The sequence below is a fragment of the Staurois parvus genome, unplaced genomic scaffold, assembly GCF_062004578.1.
Source record: "Staurois parvus isolate SC_StPar_1 unplaced genomic scaffold, SC_StPar_1.0 ptg002350l, whole genome shotgun sequence".
Classification (NCBI taxonomy): domain Eukaryota; kingdom Metazoa; phylum Chordata; class Amphibia; order Anura; family Ranidae; genus Staurois; species Staurois parvus.
The window spans coordinates 1-21,115 of record NW_028320146.1 but is presented as its reverse complement, the minus strand read 5'-3'; the positions used below and the strand labels follow the sequence as shown (position 1 = coordinate 21,115).

At 51.4% G+C, this 21,115-nt stretch overlaps 1 protein-coding gene across 1 annotated transcript; it reads right to left on the bottom strand.

Annotated features, from left to right (window-relative positions):
- Positions 1-4,686: 4,686 nt before the first annotated feature.
- LOC149431209 (protein POF1B-like) lies at positions 4,687-20,197 on the bottom strand. The gene is made up of 6 exons (XM_089665786.1): positions 20,030-20,197; positions 18,266-18,385; positions 18,054-18,182; positions 13,372-13,436; positions 11,675-11,789; positions 4,687-5,270 (listed from the first exon to the last, which is right to left on the bottom strand). The coding sequence occupies exons 1-6, from the start codon at positions 20,159-20,161 to the stop codon at positions 5,265-5,267; spliced, it is 567 nt and encodes a 188-aa protein (XP_089521912.1). The 5' UTR covers positions 20,162-20,197; the 3' UTR covers positions 4,687-5,264.
- Between the last annotated feature and the right edge of the window lie 918 nt (positions 20,198-21,115).

Below are 21,115 nucleotides of genomic sequence, written 5' to 3'. Positions count from 1 at the left end.
CAGCGACATAACTGCAAGGGTGTCATTCTGGCCACCCCTGTAAGGGAGGGGTTCTTTGCGCATACCACCACCACCAATGTGATGAGCATTTTCCCAATGGCCCTCAACGGACTAATCTTACCAGGGGTTTCCTGAGAACTTAACCTTTCAACCCCAGAGGAACCCTTGAAACAATTTTGAGAGTGGCCTCTAAACTAAAGGAGCATTGCTTCTCCCTTTGGGAGTCCTAGGGAATGGGATGTCATAGTTCACTGGTAGACAAAGCAGATCTCTGTGGGATTATCCCTTTCATCTAGGAGGACGGACTATAAACTAAAACAGAAGAGCACTGCTCCGCCCCTTGGGTTTCCTAGAAGTAGGATGTCCTAGTACACTAAGCTGACTTCTGGGGTAGGAGGATGGGCTCTAACCCAAAACAGAAGAGAGTGCTCCTCCCCTTGGGTTTCCCAAAAGTAGGAGGATGGGCTCTAACCCAAATCAGAAGAGAATGCGCCTCCCCTTGGGTTTCCCAAAAGTAGGATGTCCTAGTACACTAGTGCACAAAGCTGACCTCTGGGGTAGGAGGATGGGCTCTAACCCAAAACAGAAGAGAATGCTCCTCCCCTTGGGTTTGCTAAAAGTAGGATGTCCTAGTACACTAGTGCACAAAGCTGACCTCTGGGGTAGGAGGATGGGCTCTAACCCAAAACAGGAGCATTGTTCCTCCCCTTGGGTTTCCTAGAAGTAGGATGTCCTAGTGCACAAAGCTGACCTCTGGGGTAGGAGGATGGGCTCTAACCCAAAACAGAAGAGAATACTCCTCCCCTTGGGTTTCCCAAAAGTAGGAGGATGGGCTCTAACCCAAAACAGAAGAGAATGCTCTTCCCCTTGGGTTTCCCAAAAGTAGGATGTCCTAGTACACTAAGCTAACTTCTGGGGTAGGAGGATGGGCTCTAACCCAAAATAGGAGCATTGCTCCTCCCCTTGGGTTTCTCAAAAGTAGGATGTCCTAGTACACTAGTGCACAAAGCTGACCTCTGGGGTAGGAGGATGGGTTCTAACCCAAAACAGACGAGAGTGCTCCTCCCCTTGGGTTTCCCAAAAGTAGGATGGGCTCTAACCCAAAACAAGAGCATTGCTCCTCCCCTTGAGTTATCTAGAAGTAGGATGTCCTAGTACACAAAGCTGACCTCTGGGGTAGGAGGATGGGCTCTAACCCAAAACAGGAGCATTGCTCCTCCCCTTGGGTTTCCCAAAAGTAGGATGTCCTAGTACACTAGTGCACCAAGCTGACCTCTGGGGTAGGAGGATGGGCTCTAACCCAAAACAGGAGCATTGCTCCTCCCCTTGGGTTTCCTAGAAGTAGGATGTCCTAGTGCACAAAGCTGACCTCTGGGGTAGGAGGATGGGCTCTAACCCAAAACAAGAGCATTGCTCCTCCCCTTGAGTTATCTAGAAGTAGGATGTCCTAGTGCACAAAGCTGACCTCTGGGGTAGGAGGATGGGCTCTAACCCAAAACAGGAGCATTGCTCCTCCCCTTGGGTTTCCTAGAAGTAGGATGTCCTAGTGCACAAAGCTGACCTCTGGGGTAGGAGGATGGGCTCTAACCCAAAACAGGAGCATTGCTCCTCCCCTTGGGTTTCCTAGAAGTAGGATGTCCTAGTACACTAGTGCACCAAGCTGACCTCTGAGGTATAGTCCCTGCTTCTAGGTGGATCGACTCTAACCCAAAGCAGAAGATCATTGCTCCTCACCTTGAGAGTTCTAAGGGGTAGGTTGTCCAAATAGTGGACAAAGCAGACCCCTGAGGTATAGTTCTTCCTTCTAGGAGGATAGACTGTGGCCTAAAACAGAGGAGCACTGCTGCTCACCTTGGGACCCCTAGGAAGTAGGATGTCCTAGGTCACTGGGAGGTAAAGCAGACCTTGCCCTAGGAGGATGGATTCTAAACTAAGGCAGGAACATTGCTCCTCCCCTTGGGAGAACGAGGGGGCAGGATGTCATAGTTGTTGGTTTGTTTTTTGTTCCCCCCCCCATCTAGAAGTTTGGAAATATCAATGAATATTAAGGAAGAACAAAGATTCTTTGACTTGGGAGTTACGTCAGGCCCTCCATGCCCAGGCATTCACGGGCAGGGCACAGTGGGCAACACAGCGGCTAAATGTTTGGCACTTCCCCCTGGTAGCACTCAGGTTGTTGGTTCGCATCCCAACCACGGCACCACCTGCCTGGAGTTTGCATGTTCTCCCTGTGCCTGCGTGGGTTTCCTCCCACACACCAAAAACATGCCGTTTAATATCCCCAAGACAATGACCCCTGGAGCTGACGATCTAAATTCAAGTGAGGTTTTTACGCCTTGATTTTATTCTCTGTCCTCAGCAATGACACCCAGTCTTTGTTTTAGAATAGTTTTTATTCCACAAAGCCATTAAACATTAGTAATAACCTACAAAAATACAGCAGTTTATGGGAAATATACACCCCTACTGAAAGGAAGAGAATGGGCTAGTCCTAGGGGGCCATGCCATCCGATATATTCTCATGTCAGGTGACAAGTAATATGTCAGCGTCACCCTCCCAGGTACTCATCACCTCCCACAGAGATCACAGTACTGCCTTTATCTGCTCTCCTCCCCAGAAGGATGGCGCCATCTCTGTTCAGGCATCATACAGGGTCGCCATCTACTTCCTGGAGTGAGATGCCGGCTCGGGGAGGACACAAGCATGGAAATCCTGGTGCCTGTGCAATTCTTGGCTGTGTTCACAAATGCTTGACACAGATCTGCTGCAGCCTCTCACTTTGTGACTTGTTACAAAGGTACAATGTACAGTCTGATCACTGGGGGGGGGGGGGGGGGGGGGGGAGACTGAGGAAACGCTTCCTCCTCCTTCTACAAAGTTACAATGTACAGTCTGATCACTGGGGGAGGGGAGACTGTAGAAGGAGGAGGAAGCGTTTCCTCAGTCTCCCCTCCCCAGTGATCAGACTGTACATTGTAACTTTGAGGAAACGCTTCCTCCTCCTTCTACAAAGTTACAATGTACAGTCTGATCACTGGGGAGGGGAGACTGAGGAAACGCTTCCTCCTCCTTCTACAAAGTTACAATGTACAGCCTGATCACTGGGGGAGGGGAGACAGAGAAAATGCTTCACTTTCGAAAAAGTAACAATGTACAGTCCGATCACTGGGGGAGGGGAGACAAAGAAAATGCTTCCTCTTGCCTGCAGCAGACTGATGACATCACCTTAGCCTAGGCAAAGTCGCAAACCAGAGCTCACGGAGGACTTTTTATTGATAAAAGATTGCTCTGTTCTAAAATCTAAAAAAAAATAAAAAATAATGACAGTGCTGTATATTTGGGACCTGCGATGAGTAGCGGTCCTCCTCTGACAGTCCGTACTGCTGTGCACCTTCCCCGGGGCCCCCATCTGTGTGAATGTATCTCCTTCTCCATGTGTAGAGCAGCTTAATGATACATGAAAACCTCATCCAACAGGCAGAACATCAAATAAATCCATCCCCAGTCTAATATACACAGTAAGAGACCCTAAGCCGGTCCAGGCCCCCCGGCCCAGCAGGCCCGGTCCGAGGTCTCCAGGCGGGTAATCCCCTCTGGGGCAGATCAGGGACCGGGCTCTGCCGGGAAGCAGGATTGCTACAAAACAGACAGCAAAATGGCTCATAAAACGTGTACAGAGGGGAAAACACAGAATATAATACAAAGTGTCATCCATTTGTCAGTGTCGGCTCCAGTCCATGTATTGATGGCCGACTACACATGTGCGCACACACAGACGCACGCACACACAGACGCACGCACACAGACGCACGCACACAGAGAGGCGCAACCGTGGCTTGACTGGTGCTGGAAAAGATCTGTCTCCGCAATTCTAATAATGACCCCGCTACTCATCTACCCGTTTTATCCCCCAATAACATCCCCACCACCAGTTTCCTGCCCCAATTACCTCCCCCGCTGCCCGTCCGCCCATTTCCTGGCCCGACTGCCTCCCCCGCCCGTTTCCTGGCCCGACTACCTCCCCTGATACCCATTTCCTGGCCCAGCTACCTCCCCCGCTACGCGTCCACCCATTTTCTGGCCCAATTACCTCCCCCGCTACCCGTTTCCTGGCCCAGCTACCTCCCCCGCAACCCGTCCACCCCTTTTCTGCCCAAATACCTCCCCCGCTTCCCGTCCACCCCTTTCCTGGCCCAGCTACCTCCCTTGCTACCCCTCTACCCATTTCCTGTCCCAAATGCCTCCTCCGCAACCCGTCCACCCTTTTTCTGGCCCAATTACCTCCCCCCGCAACCCGTCCACCCTTTTTCTGGCCCAATTACCTCCCCCCGCAATCCGTCCACCCGTTTTCTGCCCCAATTGCCTCCCCCGCAACCCGTCCACCCCGTTCCTGGCCCAATTGCCTCCCCCGCTACCCGTCCACCCGTTTCCTGGCCCAATTACCTCCTCCGCAACCCGTCCACCCTTTTTCTGGCCCAATTACCTCCCCCCGCAATCCGTCCACCCGTTTTCTGCCCCAATTACCTCCCCCCGCAACCCGTCCACCCAGTTCCTGCCCCAATTGCCTCCCCCGCAACCCGTCCACCCCGTTCCTGGCCCAACTGCCTCCCCCGCAACCCGCCCACCCGTTTCCTGGCCCAATTACCTCCCGCGCTACCCGCCCACCCGTTTCCTGGCTCAATTACCTCCCCCGCTACCCGTCCACCCGTTTCCTGGCTCAATTACCTCCCCCGCAACCCGTCCACCCGTTTCCTGGCCCAATTACCTCCCCCGCTACCCGTCCACCCGTTTCCTGGCCCAATTACCTCCCCCCGCTACCCGTCCACCCGTTTCCTGGCCCAATTACCTCCCCCCGCTACCCGTCCACCCGTTTCCTGGCCCAATTACCTCCCCCCGCTACCCGTCCACCCGTTTCCTGGCCCAATTACCTCCCCCCGCTACCCGTCCACCCGTTTCCTAGCCCAATTTCCTCCCTACTCCAGAGGGACCTGGAGTGCCGCCTAAGGACTCACGTTGGCTGGTTTGCACACAGACTCTCCCTACAAAGTCACCAAATCTACATCCAAACACCATTTAAATCCCCAATCCAGCCTCCAATGCGCAATCAGCCCCAGCTTTTATCTGCTGTGTGTGCGTGCGTGCGTACATGCGTGTGCCGTTACACAGACTGGACCGCCAACACTGACAAATTGGACGTTTTAACAATCAGACTAAATCACAAACGACGTTTCCCGGTCACCGTTCTGTTCCCGCTCAGGATCGTTCACTCCTAAAAGAAAAAAGGATCGAAAATTATTTTAGGCCACAAAATGGAAACGGAGTTACACCCGGTCACATGGCGTGCGACTTGGCATGCGATTTGCAAAGTCCAGGGGCAGACTGATAACTCATGGGGCCCCCAGGCAATAGGGGATCATGGGGCCCCTGTGTCCCTTGCCAACACTCAAAGCACTCCAAAAAAGCCTATAAAAAAAAAAAGGTACCAGGGGCATTTCATGGGGCCCCCTACTGACCCCGGGCCCTCGGGCAGTGCCCGAGTGCTCGAATGATCAGTCCGCCCCTGGCCAAGTCGCACCCTATTGTCCGCTGTTAGAGCGGTCATATCGGTGCGGTGGGAGCGGCGCTGATTGCAAAAGTAATCCATGCGCTACTTTTGTTGCGATTGGCATAGATGTGCGTCAGATGTCTTGCAAATCGTAACTAAAGTCGGCAGGTCACCTGATTTTGAAATCCTTCCCGGAAGATTGGAAGATGTGATGACCACAAAGGAAGCGCAACTCCATATTAATGGCCACGGCTTTAAAATGGGGCGATTCAGGTGTGGTGGTCAGGTGGCGTCTACAACCATTCGGCCAAATAAAGTAAGTAACAAAGGTAACCCAACACAGGTCTGCGACTAAAAATCTGTTTGATTATTTTCATCTCATTTCCATGTATTTTGGTGTCCTGAAAGCAAATAAAATATTGAAAAAAAAATCCTAGACATCAAGATTTGCCACAAAATGCCACATTGTCTTTAAATTTGGTTAAAAACCCATAATATAAAAAAAAATACCAAAAATTTTAAAAAAATTTGATAAATTTAAAGTCCAAATTACTATGAATTCATTCACATAAGTGCATTTAAGATATAAAACGCCAAAAAAACCTTAAAGGGGTTGTCTGAGTTATGTAAAAAAAAAAAATATAGCTCTGTAAATCTGATGGTCAGCAATATATACATAAGCTGAGCAAGTTTTAGGGAAAAAAAATTCTATTTCCTCATTTCCCTAGTTCTCTTCTGGCCCTTCGTTGTTATTTGCGGGTAAACAATCTCTGCCCCTCCCCCCCCTGCAAAGGGGGTGAATACAAGTGCTGCTCTGAGTGACGTGTCTGACTACTGGGATACTCGGCAGCATGCTGTATGTGGAAGCCTCAACCCTGAGTCTGTGCTTCTGATGGTAGAAGGGGTTACCGTATTTTTCGCTGTATAAGACGCACCTGACCATAAGACGCACCTAGGTTTTAGAGGCAGAAAACAGGAAAAAAAAAATTCTGAACTATTGGACTGCAGACACAGTACAGGAGATGACCAGAGACTGCAGACATAGTACAGGAGATGACCAGAGACTGCGGACACAGTACAGGAGATGACCAGAGACTGCGGACACAGTACAGGAGATGACCAGAGACTGCGGACATAGTACAGGGATGACCGGAGACTGCGGACACAGTACAGGGATGACCAGAGACTGCGGACACAGTACAGGAGATGACCAGAGACTGCGGACACAGTACAGGAGATGACAAGAGACTGCGGACACAGTACAGGGATGACCGGAGACTGCGGACACAGTACAGGGATGACCGGAGACTGCGGACATAGTACAGGAGATGACCAGAGACTGCAGACATAGTACGGGGGATGACCAGAGACTGCGGACATAGTACGGGGGATGACCAGAGACTGCGGACACAGTACAGGAGATGACCAGAGACTGCGGACACAGTACAGGAGATGACCAGAGACTGAGGACAGTACAGGAGATGACCAGAGACTGCGGACACAGTACAGGGATGACCAGAGACTGCGGACACAGTACAGGAGATGACCAGAGACTGCAGACACAGTACAGGAGATGACCAGAGACTGCAGACACAGTACAGGAGATGACCAGAGACTGCAGACACAGTACAGGAGATGACCAGAGACTGCAGACAGTACAGGAGATGACCAGAGACTGCGGACACAGTACAGGAGATGACCAGAGACTGCGGACACAGTACAGGAGATGACCAGAGACTGCGGACACAGTACAGGAGATGACCAGAGACTGCGGACACAGTACAGGAGATGACCAGAGACTGCGGACACAGTACAGGAGATGACCAGAGACTGCGGACACAGTACAGGAGATGACCAGAGACTGCGGACACAGCACAGGGATGACCAGAGACTGCGGACAGTACAGGAGATGACCAGAGACTGCGGACACAGTACAGGAGATGACCAGAGACTGCGGACACAGTACAGGAGATGACCAGAGACTGCGGACACAGTACAGGAGATGACCAGAGACTGCGGACACAGTACAGGAGATGACCAGAGACTGCAGACACAGTACAGGAGATGACCAGAGACTGCGGACAGTACAGGAGATGACCAGAGACTGCGGACACAGTACAGGAGATGACCAGAGACTGCGGACACAGCACAGGGATGACCAGAGACTGCGGACAGTACAGGGATGACCAGAGACTGCGGACAGTACAGGAGATGACTGCTGACCTTTGGGGGGGGGAGTGGGTACCTGAATTTGACAGGTACCCGATCTTACTTCTGCAGAGTTTTTGTTTGATCTTACCTGTTCCTCGATCCAGCGGCGCGCTGTCTTCCCGGCTTCTGTAATGGCGCTCGGCATGACAGCCAGGTGCCCAGTGCGCATGAGCAAGAAGCACTTGCGCTTTGTGATCGGTCCGCCGGCTTCTGGGATCTGTCATGTGTCCCAGGTGCCGCCTTACCATTCACAAAAAGCACCGCTTCTTGCGCATGCGCACTTGGCACCCGGCTGTCATGCCCAGTGCCCACACTACAGAAGCCGGGAAGACAGCATGCCGCTGGATAGAGGAACAGGTAAGGTCCTGCTGCAGAGCTGAGCGGCCGGCCCGGTATTCTGACACGGCCGCGGTGGAAATACCGGACCTGCCGCTCCATATTCGCTCTATAAGACGCACCGACATTTTCCCCCCAGTTTTGGGGAAGAAAAAGTGCGTCTTATACGGCGAAAAATACAGTAATCTTTCCTGAAGAGTCCAGTTGGTGGGATACCAAATACCCTCGTTTTCTGTGTCTATGGGACAGTCGAGACCGACAAAATCACTGGACCAAGAAGAGTTGGCAGCCGAGGCAACAGTCGGTGAAAAAAAATGTCCTTCGAGAAACTTTGGTACCTTCCCATAAAGTTCTTCTACCACCTCTCCACATAAAATTGGAATTGATGAAGGAATTCGTAAAATCACTTCCAAGGGATGGAGAATGCTTCCAATACTTGGTCACCAAGTTTCCAGGCCTGTCGGAGGCAGAATTGAAGGAAGGTGTGTTCGTCGGACCAGACATTAGAAGGATTCTAGTTGACCAAGAGTTTGTCAATACCATGAAGGATCCTCACAATACCATGATGGATCCTCACAATACCACGAAGGATCCTCACAATACCACGAAGGATCCTCACAATACCACGAAGGATCCTCACAATACCACGAAGGATCCTCACAATACCACGACGGATCCTCACAATACCACGACGGATCCTCACAATACCACGACGGATCCTCACAATACCACGAAGGATCCTCACAATACCACGACGGATCCTCACAATACCACGAAGGATCCTCACAATACCACGAAGGATCCTCACAATACCACGATGGATCCTCACAATACCACGAAGGATCCTCACAATACCACGAAGGATCCTCACAATACCACGACGGATCCTCACAATACCACGACGGATCCTCACAATACCAAGACGGATCCTCACAATACCACGACGGATCCTCACAATACCACGAAGGATCCTCACAATACCACGAAGGATCCTCACAATACCACGACGGATCCTCACAATACCACGACGGATCCTCACAATACCACGAAGGATCCTCACAATACCACGACGGATCCTCACAATACCACGACGGATCCTCACAATACCACGACGGATCCTCACAATACCAAGACGGATCCTAACAATACCACGAAGGATCCTCACAATACCACGAAGGATCCTCACAATACCACGACGGATCCTCACAATACCACGACGGATCCTCACAATACCAAGACGGATCCTCACAATACCATGACGGATCCTCACAAAGAAGGGTGGATTGCATTTACAGAAGTCGTGCAGAAATTTTTAGGCAATAACAAAGATCCTCACTACAAAAAGATCGTCGGACGAATGCTGAAAGCATTTCAAGCTTTAGGTTGCCTGATGAGTTTGAAAGTGCATTTCCTCCAGTCCCACCTGAAAATTTGGGAGCTGTGAGTGAGGAACAAGGAGAACGATTCCACCAAGACATTCAAGAGATGGAAAGGAGATACCAGGGAAAATGGAGCATTCCAATGATGGCAGACGACTGTTGGAGGCTTCAGAGAGACATTCCAGATGCTACTCACAAGCGTAAATGCACCAAGAGGAGCCTCACAGGGAAGAAGAATCGAGGTTCGTGTGTGTAGGTGAGATCATTTCAGTTCAAAAAAGGATTTTCATGAAAAAATTGTAATAAAACTTTAATTTTATAAGTCTATTTCTATTTATTTTGAGGTATTGCCTTATTTAACATAGTTACCTGGACCAAGAAGAGTTGGCAGCCGAGGGTGCTAACAGTCTGTGAAAAAAATGTCCTCAGAAGAGCTTTATGGGAAGGTACCAAAGTTTCTCGACCACCTCTCCACATAAAATTGGGATTGATGAAGCAATTCGTAAAATCACTTCCAAGAGATGGAGAATGCTTCAAATAATTGGTCAGCAAGTTTCCAGGTCTGTCGGAGGCAAAATTGAAGGAAGGTGTGTTTGTCGGACCAGACATTAGAAGGATTCTAGTTGACCAAGAGTTTGTCAATACCTTGACGGATCCTCACAATACCACGACGGATCCTCACAATACCACGACGGATCCTCACAATACCACGACGGATCCTCACAATACCACGACGGATCCTCACAATACCACGACGGATCCTCACAATACCACGACGGATCCTCACAATACCACGACTGATCCTCACAAAAACACGACTGATCCTCACAATACCACGAAGGATCCTCACAATACCACGATGGATCCTCACAATACCACGATGGATCCTCACAATACCACGATGGATCCTCACAATACCACGATGGATCCTCACAATACCACGATGGATCCTCACAATACCACGAAGGATCCTCACAATACCACGACGGATCCTCACAATACCACGACGGATCCTCACAATACCATGACGGATCCTCACAAAGAAGGGTGGATTGCATTTACAGAAGTCGTGCAGAAATTTTTAGGCAATAACAGATCCTCACTACAAAAAGATCGTCGGACGAATGCTGAAAGCATTTCAAGCTTTAGGTTGCCTGATGAGTTTGAAAGTGCATTTCCTCCAGTCCCACCTGAAAATTTGGGAGCTGTGAGTGAGGAACAAGAACGATTCCACCAAGACATTTAAGAGATGGAAAGGAGATACCAGGGAAAATGGAGCATTCCAATGATGGCAGACGACTGTTGGAGGCTTCAGAGAGACATTCCAGATGCTACTCACAAGCGTAAATGCACCAAGAGGAGCCTCACAGGGAAGAAGAATCGAGGTTCGTGTGTGTAGGTGAGATCATTTCAGTTCAAAAAAGGATTTTCGTGAAAAAATTGTAATAAAACTTTAATTTTATGTCTATTTCCATTTATTTTGAGGTATTGCCTTATTTAACATAGTTGCCTAAATTGTCAGGAAAGTGATGTCCTATGACAAAATGGAGGTCATTTTCGGATTCAGAGAACCAAAAAACATAAAGATTACGTGGAATAACCAAAACAGCTCTTGAAAAAAAATTTTTTGCAGACCTGTGTAATTACTAAAAGGTAAAAAAAAGAAATCTTCTGATCCAGGGAACAGAGTTGACCACAGTGGGGGGGAGGGGTTCTTCTCATTCTCCTCTGGACCAAACCTGTAAGACTTGTGAGGAAGGGGGGAGGGGATTTGATGGGCATCATCAGTCTTCACAAAGTATATGTATAGTCAACACATTGGGTTTGGTTTGTCACCAGAGCATCCCCACCGAATAATTTTCCACCACCTCCAGTTCTGGGGACAATTGTAACATTTTAGATTTCCCCTCAATTTCCGTCCCCGTGATGATGGTCACCAGGAGAAACAGAGGGGGCGGATCTGACAACGACTGTCGTTTATTATGACATCGTTTCCCCAGTCTGGAAGAAGTGTGGATTGTTGGTCTGTCTGCAGGAAATATGAATTCTTTTCACCCTTGTTGAGTTGATGGAACAATTGCCCAAAGGCTGATGAATGTCCAAGATGGCCACCTCAATATTTCCAATAAGAATAATAAGGACTTGGGAGCCACAAATGGCCCTCGCTGGTCCATCACATGGAATACATCTCATTGTTCTTACCTGTTTCCAGCTGTCTGATCTTCGCTCCAGCACGAATGTCTGCGATGTCGTCATCCCCGGGTTGGTGTCTTTGTAGTCGTTCAGCAGCCTCAGGATGGGGTACTGGGTGCTGTATCTGTCGTTACAAATTCACAAAATGTTATTTCAGGACTAAAAGGACTTTGAAGGACACGGAGAAGTCCTCCTTCCTCTACAGCCCACCCTCACGGGACGCGGAGAGGCCCTCCTTCCTCTACAGCCCACCCTCGCGGGACGCGGAGAATTCCTCCTTCCTCTACAGCCCACCCTCGCAGGACGCGGCGAAGTCCTCCTTCCTCTACAGCCCACCCTCGCGGGACTCGGAGATGTCCTCCTTCCTCTACAGCCCACCCTCGCGGGACGCGGAGAATTCCTCCTTCCTCTACAGCCCACCCTCGCGGGACGCGGCGAAGTCCTCCTTCCTCTACAGCCCACCCTCGCGGGACGCGGAGATGTCCTCCTTCCTCTACAGCCCACCCTCGCGGGACGCGGAGAATTCCTCCTTCCTCTACAGCCCACCCTCGCGGGACGCGGCGAAGTCCTCCTTCCTCTACAGCCCACCCTCGCGGGACGCGGAGAAATCCTCATTCATTTACAGCCCACCCTCGCGGGACGCGGAGAAGTCCTCCTTCCTCTACAGCCAACCCTCGCGGGACGCGGAGAAGCCCTCCTTCCTCTACAGCCCACCCTCGCGGGACGCGGAGAGGCCCTCCTTTCACTACAGCCCACCCTCGCGGGACGCGGAGAAGTCCTCCTTCCTCTACAGCCCACCCTCGCGGGACGCGGAGAAGTCCTCCTTCCTCTACAGCCCACCCTCGCGGGACGCGGAGAAGTCCTCCTTCCTCTACAGCCCACCCTCGCGGGACGCGGAGAAGTCCTCCTTCCTCTACAGCCCACCCTCGCGGGACGCGGCGAAGTCCTCCTTCCTCTACAGCCCACCCTCGCGGGACGCGGCGAAGCCCTCCTTCCTCTACAGCCCACCCTCGCGGGACGCGGAGAAGCCTTCCTTTCACTACAGCCCACCCTTGCAGGACATGGAGAAGCCCTCCTTCCTCTACAGCCCACCCTTCCTAGCCAGGGACAGTAATAGGAGTGAAGTCCAAGGGATTCTGTTTAGGTGTTTTTTTGGGGGGGGGGGGGTTTTAACCATCGCACGTTGTAAGCAAATTGTACATTTGGGCTATGTGCCATCTAGAACAGGAACCTTCAACATAGACAGGTCAAAGGTCACCTCTCAGATCCCACCATCCCTGTGCCGAGTTCCCGTGTCTGTACACCAACTGTGCCTATTATGAGGGCTTCCCACCATCCCTGTGCTGAGTTCCGGGTCTGTACACCCACTGTGCCCATTATGAGGGGTTCCCACCATCCCTGTGCTGAGTTCCGGGTCTGTACACCCACTGTGCCCATTATGAGGGGTTCCCACCATCCCTGTGCTGAGTTCCGGGTCTGTACGCCCGCTGTGCCCATTATGAGGGGTTCCCACCATCCCTGTGCTGAGTTCCCGGGTCTGTACACCTTCTGTGCCCATTATGATTATTTTGCCTGGAGTTGGGTTGCAGTTTGTTGGTGTGGACAGATGTATTTGGATACAATGAGGTTCTGGAATGGGGGGGTGGGGATGGAGGGAATGCTGGGAGTTGTAGTCATCTGGATGATGGTCATAGCGCTCTACTTACTTCCTTGTGATGACTTCCTGGGTGACGTTCTTCGACTCTCTCTGTGTGCGCAACCGAAGAAGTTCCTGCAGGAAACACGGAATGTAAAGAGCCATGCTCTGTTTTTTTCAAATACGTTTTTAGTTAAGTAAAACTCCAGGCCGTGTCCTGGGCAGCGTGGGGGAGGGGTCTCTGTACCCCAACTGGGGAGATTTCACCTCCTTTGATGGTGATGGGTTGCATGAGGTATCACCAGATAAGGAAGTGAGGGTAAATCTCCCCAATGGAGACACTATTCCTCCCGCCGACACCAATGATGGGGCACTATTCCTCCCACTGACACCAATGATGGGGCACTATTCCTCCCACCGACACCAATGATGGAGCACTATTCCTCCCACTGACACCAATGATGGGGCACTATTCCTCCCGCCGACACCAATGATGGAGCACTATTCCTTTCACAGACACCAATGATGGGGCACTATTCCTCCCACCGACACCAATGATGGGGCACCATTCCTCCCACCGACATCAATGATGGGGCACCATTCCTCCCACCGACATCAATGATGGGGCACCATTCCTCCCAATGACACCAATGATGGGGCACCATTCCTCCCACTGACACCAATGATGGGGCACCATTCCTCCCACTGACACCAATGATGGTGCACCATTCCTCCCACCGACACCAATGATGGGGCACCATTCCTCCCACCGACACCAATGATGGGGCACTATTCCTCCCACCGACACCAATGATGGGGCACTATTCCTCCCACCGACACCAATGATGGGGCACTATTCCTCCCACCGACACCAATGATGGGGCACTATTCCTCCCACCGACACCAATGATGGGGCACTATTCCTCCCACCGACACCAATGATGGAGCACTATTCCTTTCACAGACACCAATGATGGAGCACTATTCCTTTCACAGACACCAATGATGGGGTACTATTTCTCCCATCGACATCAATGATGGGGCACCATTCCTCCCACCGACACCAAATATGGGGCACCATTCCTCCCACCGACACCAATGATGGGGCACCATTCCTCCCACCGACACCAATGATGGGGCACCATTCCTCCCACCGACATCAATGATGGGGCACCATTCCACCCAATGACACCAATGATGGGGCACCATTCCTCCCACTGACACCAATGATGGGGCACCATTCCTCCCACTGACACCAATGATGGTGCACTATTCCTCCCACTGACACCAATGATGGGGCACCATTCCTCCCACTGACACCAATGATGGGGCACCATTCCTCCCACTGACACCAATGATGGGGCACCATTCCGCCCACTGACACCAATGATGGGGCACCATTCCTCCCACTGACACCAATGATGGTGCACTATTCCTCCCACTGACACCAATGATGGGGCACTATTCCTCCCACTGACACCAATGATGGGGCACTATTCCTCCCACTGAAACCAGGACAGTTTCTTCTCCTGCTGGTCACAGTCCAGCCCCCCTAAAGTTTGAAGGACAGTGAACTGGCCCTTTGTTTAGAGACCCCTGAAATAGAGTATACAATGAAAAGGTTTTATATAAACATCTTTGTAGAGATGTTGACAAGTTTTGTCTTGAGTTGAGCTTTAAGTTAAACTATATAATAAATCCTATTCTGACCAAATATAAATGAGATCAAAATTCAATAACAGCACACACAGTGAAGGAAATGCGTATTTGCTCCCCGGCTGATGCTGAATGTTCGCCCCTCACACAGAAACGATCGGTCTAACAATGGAATGTTCGCCCCTCACACAGAAATGATCGGTCTAACAATGGAATGTTCGCCCCTCACACAGAAATGATCGGTCTAACAATGGAATGTTCGCCCCTCACACAGAAACGATCGGTCTAACAATGGAATGTTCGCCCCTCACGCAGAAATGATCGGTCTAACAATGGAATGTTCGCCCCTCACACAGAAATGATCGGTCTAACAATGGAATGTTCGGTGTAACACTGAGAGACAGAATACAACAACAAATTCAGCAGAAATGCGTCTAACAAATGATGACGGATCTGCATGTTCATGAGGGAAAGAAGGATTTGATCCCCTATCATTCAGCAGGATTTCTGGCTCCCAGGTGTCTCTCATACAGGTAACAAGCTGAGATTAGAAGCAGTCTCTTAAAGGGAGTGCAGCTAATCTCATTGTGTTACCTGTATAAAAGACACCTGTCCACAGGAGCCATCAAACCATCAGATTCCAAACTCTCCACCATGGCAAAGACCAAAGAGCTGTCCAAGGAGGTCAGGGACAAGATGGTAGACCTACACAAGGCTGGACTGGGCTACCAAACTATGGCCAAGCAGCTTGGTGAGAAGGTGACAACAGTTGGTGCAATCATTCACAAATGGAAGAAACACAAAACAAGTGTCAGTCTCCCTAGGTCTGGTGCACCATGCAAGATCTCACCTCGTGGGGTGTCAATGATCATGAGAACAGTGAGGAATCATCCCAGAACTACACGTGAGGATCTTGTCAATGATCTCCAGGCAGCTGGGACCACAGTCACCAAGAAAACAATTGGTAACACACTACGCCGACAAGGACTGAAATCCTGCAGTGCCCGCACGGTCCCTCTGCTCCAGAAAGCCCATGTCCAGCCCGTCTGAAGTCTGCCACTGAACATCTGAATGATGCAGAGGAGGACTGGTGGGAAGTGTTGTGGTCAGAGGAGACCAAAATCCAGCTCTTTGGCATCAACTCAACTCGCCGTGTTTGGAGGAGGAGGAATGCTGCCTATGACCCCAAGAACACCATCCCAACTGTGAAACATGGTGGTGGAAACATTCTGCTTTGGGGGTGTTTTTCTGTAAGGGGACAGGACAACTGCACCACATCAAAGGGACGATGGACGGGGCAATGTACCCTCAAATCTTGGGTGAGAACCTTCTTCCCTCAGCCAGGGCATTGAAAATGGGTGGTGGATGGGTGTTCCAGCATGACAATGACCCAAAACACACGGCCAAGGCAACAAAGGAGCGGCTCAAGAAGAAGAACATTAAGGTCCTGGAGTGGCCTAGCCAGTCTCCAGACCTTCATCCGACTGAAAATCTGTGGAGGGAGCTGAAAGTTCGAGTTGCCGAACGTCAGCCACCAAACCTTAATGACTTGGAGAGGATCTGCCAAGAGGAGTGGGCCAAAATTCCTCCTGAGATGTGTGTGAACCTGGGGGCCAACTCCAGGAAACGTCTGACCTCTGTGATTGCCAACAAGGGATTGGCCACCAAGTACTACGTCATGTTTTGTGAAGGGGATCAAATCCTTCTTTCCCTCATGAACATGCAGATCAGTCATCATTTGTTAGACGCATTTCTGCTGAATTTGTTGTTGTATTCTGTCTCTCAGTGTTACACCGAACATTCCATTGTTAGACCGATCATTTCTGTGTGAGGGGCGAACATTCCATTGTTAGACCAATCATTTCTGTGTGAGGGGCAAACATTCCATTGTTAGACCGATCATTTCTGTGTGAGGGGCGAACATTCCATTGTTAGACCGATCATTTCTGTGTGAGGGGCGAACATTCCATTGTTAGACCGATCATTTCTGTGTGAGGGGCGAACATTCCATTGTTAGACCGATCATTTCTGTGTGAGGGGCGAACATTCCATTGTTAGACCGATCGTTTCTGTGTGAGGGGCAAACATTCCATTGTTAGACCGATCGTTTCTGTGTGAGGGGCGAACATTCACCATCAGGGGGGAGCAAATACACATTTCCTGCACTGTGTGTATATATAGATAGATACACATATATATTATACAGCAGCTAAAACATCTGAAACATTGTATCGAATATAAACGGTCAGCAGTCTATCCCATGAATATGACATTTGATGAGAAGACAGAAGTTCCGGTGTATGGGCGCTCTGTGATTGGCGCTCTGTGATGGGCGCTCTGTGATGGGCGCTCTGTGATGGGCGCTCTGTGATGGGCGCTCTGTGATGGGCGCTCTGTGATGGGCGCTCTGTGATGGGCGCTCTGTGATTGGCGCTCTGTGATGAGCGCTCTGTGATGAGCGCTCTGTGATTGGCGCTCTGTGATTGGCGCTCTGTGATGGGCGCTCTGTGATGGGCGCTCTGTGATTGGCGCTCTGTGATGGGCGCTCTGTGATGGGCGCTCTGTGATGGGCGCTCTGTGATTGGCGCTCTGTGATTGGCGCTCTGTGATTGGCGCTCTGTGATGGGCGCTCTGTGATGGGCGCTCTGTGATGGGCGCTCTGTGATTGGCGCTCTGTGATGGGCGCTCTGTGATGGGCGCTCTGTGATGGGCGCTCTGTGATGAGCGCTCTGTGATTGGTGCTCTGTGATGGGCGCTCTGTGATGGGCGCTCTGTGGTTGGCGCTCTGTGATGGGCGCTCTGTGATGGGCGCTCTGTGATGGGCGCTCTGTGATGGGCGCTCTGTGATGGGCGCTCTGTGATGGGCGCTCTGTGATGGGCGCTCTGTGATTGGCGCTCTGTGATGGGCGCTCTGTGATGGGCGCTCTGTGATTGGCGCTCTGTGATGGGCGCTCTGTGATGGGCGCTCTGTGATGGGCGCTCTGTGATGAGCGCTCTGTGATTGGTGCTCTGTGATGGGCGCTCTGTGATGGGCGCTCTGTGATGGGCGCTCTGTGATGGGCGCTCTGTGATGAGCGCTCTGTGATTGGTGCTCACCTCCTGCTGCCTCTTGATCAGCGAGTCTCTCTCCTCCAGCGAGGACGTCAGCTCCAGGAGCTTCATCTGCAGGTCGCTGCTGCTGCCTTGCTTCACCGTCATGTCGTGCTGGAACTTGGAGACCTGAGACTGAAGCAAACGTCACATCAACAGGTTTAGAAATCTGCTTCTCGCAGGAAAAAGGTCAGCCGGTCCCCCATTGTCAGCCTTACCCGCAGGGAGCGGACCTCCTTGTCCTTCTCCTCCCGGAGGTTCTCGATCATCTCCTTGTAATGTCGGGTCACCTCATCCGTCTTGGACTGCAGCATGGGGTTGGAGACGGTTTCGGTGACCTGCGCAGAAACAAAGACGCATCAAACAGCGGCCGCGCCAATGACAGCGACAAGTGCTGCACAAATATACAGAAGAGGACGCCCTGGACTCGCAGCAGTTCGCATGTCGGGAGAAGCAAAGCGTGTAAACACTTAGAGACACTTTGGGGCCCGTTTATAAAACATTCGTGGACCGAACGTCGAACATTTGTTGCGAGGCGACCCAAATTCCCCCGTATTTCTTCTAATAGAGTCATTCCAATGATGTGGTGCCCTATCACACGGGTCTGCCCTATCACATGTTGTCCAATCAGAGATATAAAGGGGTCTACTGATAAAACATTCCCTCCAGCTGCCTGAAATTTCCCCGTATTTCTTCTAATAGACTCATTCCTATAGAGCCAGCTCCACCTAGTGGCCAAAATGCGGCGCAGCTTTCTGAAATTCCTCAATGAGAAAATATACCGCATTTCGGTCACTAGATGGAGCCGACTTGCTGATTCTATAGGAATTGCTCTATTAGGAAAATTACGGGGGAAATTCAGCCAGGATGCAGAAATGCTTTAAAAAATGAACCCCTTTATATCTCCTCACTTAGAGGAAAAGTGAAAATCCATGTGCTGATGACCCCCCCCCCCCCTTCATGTTATGGGGATGAAGAGAGGGGGAGGGGCTATGTAGGTGAAATTTAGGAGAGCAGCTTAGAGTGACAACGCTGTTTCTCAATAAAGTGCAGTGGGTGAGTGTTGTCACCCCAGGACAGGAAGTGTGAAAATAAATGTGCTGATGACTCCTCCCCCCTTCATATTATGGGGATGAAGAGAGGGGGAGGTGTTATGTAGGTGAAATTTAGGAGAGCCACAGGGGTGTCAAACTGGCGGCCCTCCAGCTGTTGCGAAACTACAAGTCCCATCATGCCTCTGCCTTTGGGAGCCATGCTTGTAACTGTCAGTCATGCAATGCCTCATGGGACTTGTAGTTTCGCAAAAAGCTGGGGCCGCCAGTTTGACACCTGTGGCTTAGAGTGACAACGCTGCTTCTCAACATGTGCAATGGGTGAGTGTTGTCACCCAAGACAGGAAGTGTGAAAATAAATGTGCTGATGACTCCTCCCCCCTTCATATTATGGGGATGAAGAGAGGGGGAGGTGTTATGTAGGTGAAATTTAGGAGAGCCACAGGGGTGTCAAACTGGCGGCCCTCCAGCTGTTGCGAAACTACAAGTCCCATCATGCCTCTGCCTTTGGGAGCCATGCTTGTAACTGTCAGTCATGCAATGCCTCATGGGACTTGTAGTTTCGCAAAAAGCTGGGGCCGCCAGTTTGACACCTGTGGCTTAGAGTGACAACGCTGCTTCTCAACATGTGCAATGGGTGAGTGTTGTCACCCCAGGACAGGAAGTGTGAAAATAAATGTTCTGATGACTCCTCCCCCCTTCATGTTATGGGGATGAAGAGAGGGGGAGGAGTTATGTGGGTGAAATTTAGGAGAGCAGCTTAGAGTAGAGGTGTCAACTGGCGGCCCTCCAGCTTTAAGTGGATGAAGTGACAGTGAAGACTCCAATCCGGAGGAGACACAATGCTGCAGGTAACAACAACATTCAGATCTCCTCCAACATCTGAGATCAGCAACGCCCACAATCATGTCCGCCCCCCGGAGGTCTTACCTGGACCCGCAGATTCTTGTTCTCCTGCTGCATGGCGTTCTTGGCGTACTCCAGCTCCTTCAGTCGGTATTCTCTGTCGCTGTCAGCGTTGCGCAGGGAGGAGATCGTCTCGTCCAATCCGCGCTGCTTCATCTGACTGTCCTTCAATTCTTGCTGGGGGGACAAGAGAGCCGGGATTATAGGGGGGTGGGGGGAGTCCCTGGGAGCCGGGATTATAGGGGGGTGGGGGGGAGTCCCTGGGGAGCCGGGATTATAGGGGGGTGGGGGGGAGTCCCTGGGAGCCGGGATTATAGGGGGGTGGGGGGTGTTCCTGGGAGCCGGGATTATGGGGGGGGGTGTCCCGGGGAGCTGGGATTATAGGGGGGTGGGGGGTGTTCCTGGGAGCCGTGATTATAGGGGGGGTGTCCCGGGATTATAGGGGGGTGGGGGGTGTTCCTGGGAGCCGGGATTATAGGGGGGTGGGGGGAGTCCCTGGGAGCTGGGATTATAGGGGGGTGGGGGGAGTCCCTGGGAGCCAGGATTATAGGGGGGTGGGGGGTGTTCCTGGGAGCCGGGATTATGGGGGGGGGTGTCCCGGGGAGCTGGGATTATAGGGGGGTGGGGGGTGTTCCTGGGAGCCGGGATTATAGGAGGGGTGTCCCGGGATTATAGGGGGGTGGGGGGTGTTCCTGGGAGCCGGGATTATAGGGGGGTGTCCCGGGGAGCCTGGATTATAGGGGGGGGGGTCCCTGGGAGCTGGGGTCACCTCTCTACTTCCCCAGACAGAGGCCAGTACAGTGCCTTGGAAAATTTTTCACACAACATGAAATGTCATGTCACCCCCATGTTGTCATGTTACAATGTATTCCCCCCCCCGAAATGCCCCCCATTTGGTCATGTTACAATGTATCCCCCCCCCATGTTGTCATGTTACAATGTATTCCCCCCCCCGAAATGCCCCCCATTTGGTCATGTTACAATGTATCCCCCCCCCCCGTTGTCATGTTACAATGTACCCCCCCCATGTTGTCATGTTACAATGTATCCCCCCCCCCGTGTTGTCATGTTACAATGTATCCCCCCCCCGTGTTGTCATGTTACAATGTA

What these genes read in the sequence shown, in the direction of transcription:
- LOC149431209 (XM_089665786.1), bottom strand. Translation starts at nt 20,161, where the DNA reads ATGAAGCAGCGCGGATTGGACGAGACGATCTCCTCCCTGCGCAACGCT. An exon ending in TGATCAAGAGGCAGCAGGAG is followed by an intron (nt 13,437 to 18,053) that starts GTGAGCACCAAT and finishes TGTTTCCTGCAG; the next exon opens with GAACTTCTTCGGTTGCGCAC. An exon ending in CAGGAAGTCATCACAAGGAA is followed by an intron (nt 11,790 to 13,371) that starts GTAAGTAGAGCG and finishes TTGTAACGACAG; the next exon opens with ATACAGCACCCAGTACCCCA.